The sequence below is a fragment of the Ovis canadensis genome, chromosome 5 (genome assembly GCF_042477335.2).
Source record: "Ovis canadensis isolate MfBH-ARS-UI-01 breed Bighorn chromosome 5, ARS-UI_OviCan_v2, whole genome shotgun sequence".
Taxonomy (NCBI): Eukaryota; Metazoa; Chordata; class Mammalia; order Artiodactyla; family Bovidae; genus Ovis; species Ovis canadensis.
In genome coordinates, this window is record NC_091249.1 from 21794267 (window position 1) to 21799046 (window position 4780).

Genomic DNA, 4780 nt, shown 5'->3' on the forward strand with positions numbered 1-4780 from the left:
AGTTGGTCAAGAGAGTGGATATTTGAATCAGAGCATGAGCTGGATCCCAGATCCATGCAGGAGTCAGGTTTGGAGCCTCAGCTGTTGGCTCATGATGTGGCTGAAGGTTAAATGGAATAATAATTGTTAAGAGGTTAGCTCATTTTGGATTGCATAGAACAAAGGTCACTGTACCACTCTAAGGATGGCTCAGTGGTGCAAAAGACACAAGAGACTCAGATTCAGTCCCTGGGTCAAGAAGATCCCCTGGAGGAGGGCATGGCAGCCCACTCCAGTATTCCTGCTGGGAAAAATCTCATGAACAGGGGATGCTGGAGGGTTATGGTCCATGGGGTCAGAAAGAGTTTGGACATGACTAAAGTGCCTGAGCACACATGCACGCTCCCATGGGCCACTCTAACTTAGTCAACGTATATAGATGCTGAGGGAAGGAGAGAGTCTGTCATGGTTTAACCTAGATCAGTGATCCCCAGCTGGGGGAAGTTTCTACTCCTGCTCAAGGGGTGTTATTCAAGATATTTTTGCCCCTTACAACTGGAGATAGGATGAATGCAATTGGCATTCAGTGGGTCAAAGCCAGGTGTTCAACGTCGTACAATAATATATAAGACAGTCTGCACAACAAACAAAAATATGATCCAGCATCAAATGTCAGTAGTGCCAGGATGAGAACCACTAGGCTCCACCCCAAAGAGGAGAGGAGCAGGGAAGGGATCGCTGAAGAAGTGGAAGCAACTTAAGTGAGGCGAAGCTGGAGGCTAGAAGCTTCCAAGCAGGAGACAGCAGGTGCAAAGGGCCAAAGTGTTAAGCGCTCAGTTGTGTCTGACTCTTTTGTGACCCTATGGACTGTATAGCCTGCCAGGCCCCTCTGTCCATGGAATTCTCCAGGCAAAAATACTGGAGCGGGTAGCCATTCCCTTCTTCAGGGGATCTTCCTTACCTAGGGATTGAACCCAGGTCTCCTGCATTGCAGGCAGATTCTTTACCATCTGGGCCAAGGCACAGAAATGTATGTCCCTTGGCTAAATCACACAGCCAGTAAGTGGCAGAACTGGAACTGAAACCCAGGTGTGTTTTCAGAGTTTGTCTTTAGTCACTCTTTTACTATTTATTTTAAGTATCAAACCCTAGAAGTGCCTAGGCTGTTTATTTTCATTTTATGTCTTTTATCCCTATCTTAATTAAGGAATAATTGACAAAATTGTGTATAACTAAGATGTAAGACTTGAAGTTTTGATGCATGTATACACTCTGAAATAATTGCCACAATCAAGCTAATTAACGTAAGACTCTTTATTTTGATAATATCACTAAGAGTTCCCACAAATAAAAATATTTGTCCATATAACATGTCAGCTATGGATTTAATCCCCTTTTCCTATTTTTCTCACTCAATCCTTATAACAATCCTAAGGAATTAGAAAAATTAGTCCCATGTAACAGATGGGGAAACTAGGCTCAGCGTGGTTAAGTGAGATGCATCGTCAGGGATGGGTTTGAAAGAGCAGTAAGGTAATCTGTTTCCTTCCCACTGTTGATGCCCCTATTTCTGGCTTTAGCACTGCCTGGGCATGGACAATCAGACCCAAGTCTCTGAATTCATCCTCCTCGGCCTCTCCCAGCAGCCCCTGCAGAGGCAGGTGCTCTTCAGCCTGTCCTTCATTCTGTATTTGAGTGGGTGCCTGGGGAATCTTCTCACCATCCTGGCCATCATCTTGGACCCTCACCTCCACAGCCCCATGTATTTCTTCCTCAGCAACTTATCTCTTCTTGACATCTGCTTTACCTCCACCACCACCCCCAAGATGCTGGTGAACCATCTGTGTGGGCTCACCACCATCTCCTTCTCAGCTTGCCTGGCCCAGATGTATTTCTTCATCGCCTTTGGGGCAGCCGACAGCATGCTTCTCTCAGCCATGGCTTATGACCGCTACCTGGCCATCTGCCGCCCACTGCACTACATGACAATCATGAGTGTCCTTCGGTGTACTTTGCTGGTGGTGATACCCTGGATCTCAGCCAACCTCATCTCCATGGTCCACACTCTCCTGATGTCTCACTTGTCCTTTTGCACTAATAGGATCCTGCACTTCTTCTGTGACCTCAATGCCTTGATCAAGCTTTCCTGCTCTGACACCCAAGTCAATGAGATGCTGGTGCTGGTCCTTGGGGGCCCAGTGGTTCTCATCTCTTTTGTGTGCATCATGGCCTCCTATACACCCATTGCTGTGACTGTGTGGAAGGTGCCTTCTGCTCAGGGCAGATGGAAAGTGTTCTCCACATGTGGCTCTCACCTTTGTGTTGTCTGTCTCTTCTATGGGACTATCATCGGGGTCTACTTCAACCCTGAATCTACACACACCACCCAGAGGGACATGGCAGCCACAGTGATGTACACCATGGTCACCCCCATGCTGAACCCCTTCATCTACAGCCTGAGGAACCGAGATCTGAAGGGAGCCCTCCGGAAGCTTCTTCTCAGCAAGAACCCCTTTGCCCAGCCTCTTTAAAGACTCTTCAGACCTAATTGCTTTTGAAATAAACATATGGAAGTAGTGACAGATTTTATTTTCTTGGCCTCCAAAACGACTGCCGACAGTGAGTGCAGCCATGAAATTAAAAGATGCTTCCCCCTTGGAAGGAAAGCTATGACAAACCCAGACAGTATATAAAAAAGCAGACATCACTTCCTGTAGTCATGTACAGATGTGAAAGCTGGACCATAAATAAGGCTGAGAACCAAAGAATTGATGCTTTTGAATTGTGGTGCTGGAAGAGACTCTTGAGAGTCCCGTGGACAGCAACAAATCAAACCAGTCACTCCTAAAGGAAATCAACCCTGAATATTCATTGGAAAGATGGATGCTGAAGCTGAAGCTCCAATATTTTGGCCACCTGATGCGAAGAGCTGACTCATTGGAAAAGACCCTGATGCTGGGAAAGATTGAAGGCAAAAGGAGAAAGGGACAGCAGAGGATGAGATGTTTGGATAGCATCACTAACTCAATGGTCATAAATTTGAGCAAACTCCAGGAGATAGTGGAGGACAGATGAGCCTGGAGTGCTGCAGTGTTGCAAAGAGTTGGATACAACTTAGTGACTGAACAACAATGCTTCCCAATATTAGAATGTTTTTCTTTTAAAGATAGAAACAATATATTTTTATTCATGTAAGTACTTTATTGAATACATTTGACATATGACACTGTATAAATTTAAGGTGTATAAAGCATTACTTTGACACATTTATATATAGCAATATGACTTCCATTGCAGTGATATTTCCCTCCTCTGTCACATTAAACAGTTTTCCTTTCTCTTAACTGGTTGGGATAAATCAGTTTTAGTATTTCAGCAAGTTTTATGATTGTAGTACAATGCTGCTGTCTATACTATTCACTATATTCTCTGACTTACCTACTATTCATTGCAATTTTGTACCCTTAAAAACACCAGTCTTACTACTCCACTCCTCCATTTCCTGGTAACTACGAAGATCCAACCAGTCCATTCTGAAGGAGATCAGCCCTGGGATTTCTTTGGAGGTAATGATGCTGAAGCTGAAACTCCAGTACTTTGGCCACCTCATGTGAAGAGTTGACTCATTGGAAAAGACTCTGATGCTGGGAGGGATTGGGGGCAGGAGGAGAAGGGGACAACAGAGGATGAGAAGGCTGGATGGCATCACTGACTCGATGGACGTGAGTCTGAGTGAACTCCGGGAGATGGTGATGGACAGGGAGGCCTGGTGTGCTGTGATTCATGGGGTGGCAAAGAGTAGGACATGACTGAGTGACTGAACTGAACTGAACTGAACTATTCTGGTCTGTACTTGTTTATTTTTTTAGCTTCCAGATGTAAGAGATATATGTTTCCACGTGGTACTTGTCTTTTTCTTTTTTGCTTATCTCACGTCAGTTCAGTCTCTCAGTCATGTCCAACTCTTTACGACCCCATGGACTGCAGCAAACCAGGCTTCCGTGTCCATCACTAACTCCCAGAGCTTTCTAAAACCTGTGTCCATCAAGTCACTGATGCCATCCAACCATCTCATGCTCTGATGTCCCTTTCTCCTTTTGCCTTCAATCTTTCCCAGCATCAGGGTCTTTTCCAATGAGCCAGCTCTTTGCATCAGGTGGCCAAAGTATTGGAGCTTCAGCTTCAGCATCAGTCCTTCCAATGAACACTCAGGACTGATCTCCTTTAAGATGGACTGGTTGGATCTCCTTGCAGTCCAAAGGACTCTCAAGAGTCTTCTCTAACACCACAGATCAAAAGCATCAATTCTGGGCACTCAGCTTTCTTTATGGTCCAACTCACATCTGTACATGACTACTGGAAAAACCATAGCTTTTACTATATGGACGTTTGTTGGCAAAGTAATGACTCTGCTTTTTAATATATTGTCTAGGTTTGTCATAGCTTTTCTTTCAAGGAGCAAGCATCTTTTAATTTCATGGCTGCAGTCACTATCTGCAGTGACTTTGGAGCTCAAGAAAATAAAGTCTGTCACTATTTCCATTGTTTCTCACCGATTTGCCATGAAGTGATGGGACCAGATCTTAGTTCTTTGAATGTTGCGTTTTAAGCCAACTTTTTCACTCTTCTCTTTCACCTTCATCAAGAGGCTCTTTAGTTCCTCTTCACTTTCTGCTGTTAGGGTGGTGTCATTTGCATACCTGAGGTTATTGATATTACTACTCCCAGCAGTCTTGATTCCAGCTTGTGCTTTATCCAGCCCAGCATTTCACAAGATGTACTCTGCTCATAAGTTAAACAA

The 4780-nt window shown here is 44.6% G+C and overlaps 1 protein-coding gene across 1 annotated transcript; it reads left to right on the plus strand.

The window, feature by feature from the left end:
* Positions 1-1571: 1571 nt before the first annotated feature.
* Positions 1572-2510, plus strand: LOC138441662 (olfactory receptor 1f45-like). Its single transcript, XM_069592760.1, has one exon. It carries the CDS (start codon positions 1572-1574, stop codon positions 2508-2510), a length of 939 nt encoding a protein of 312 aa, XP_069448861.1.
* The last annotated feature ends 2270 nt before the right edge of the window (positions 2511-4780 follow it).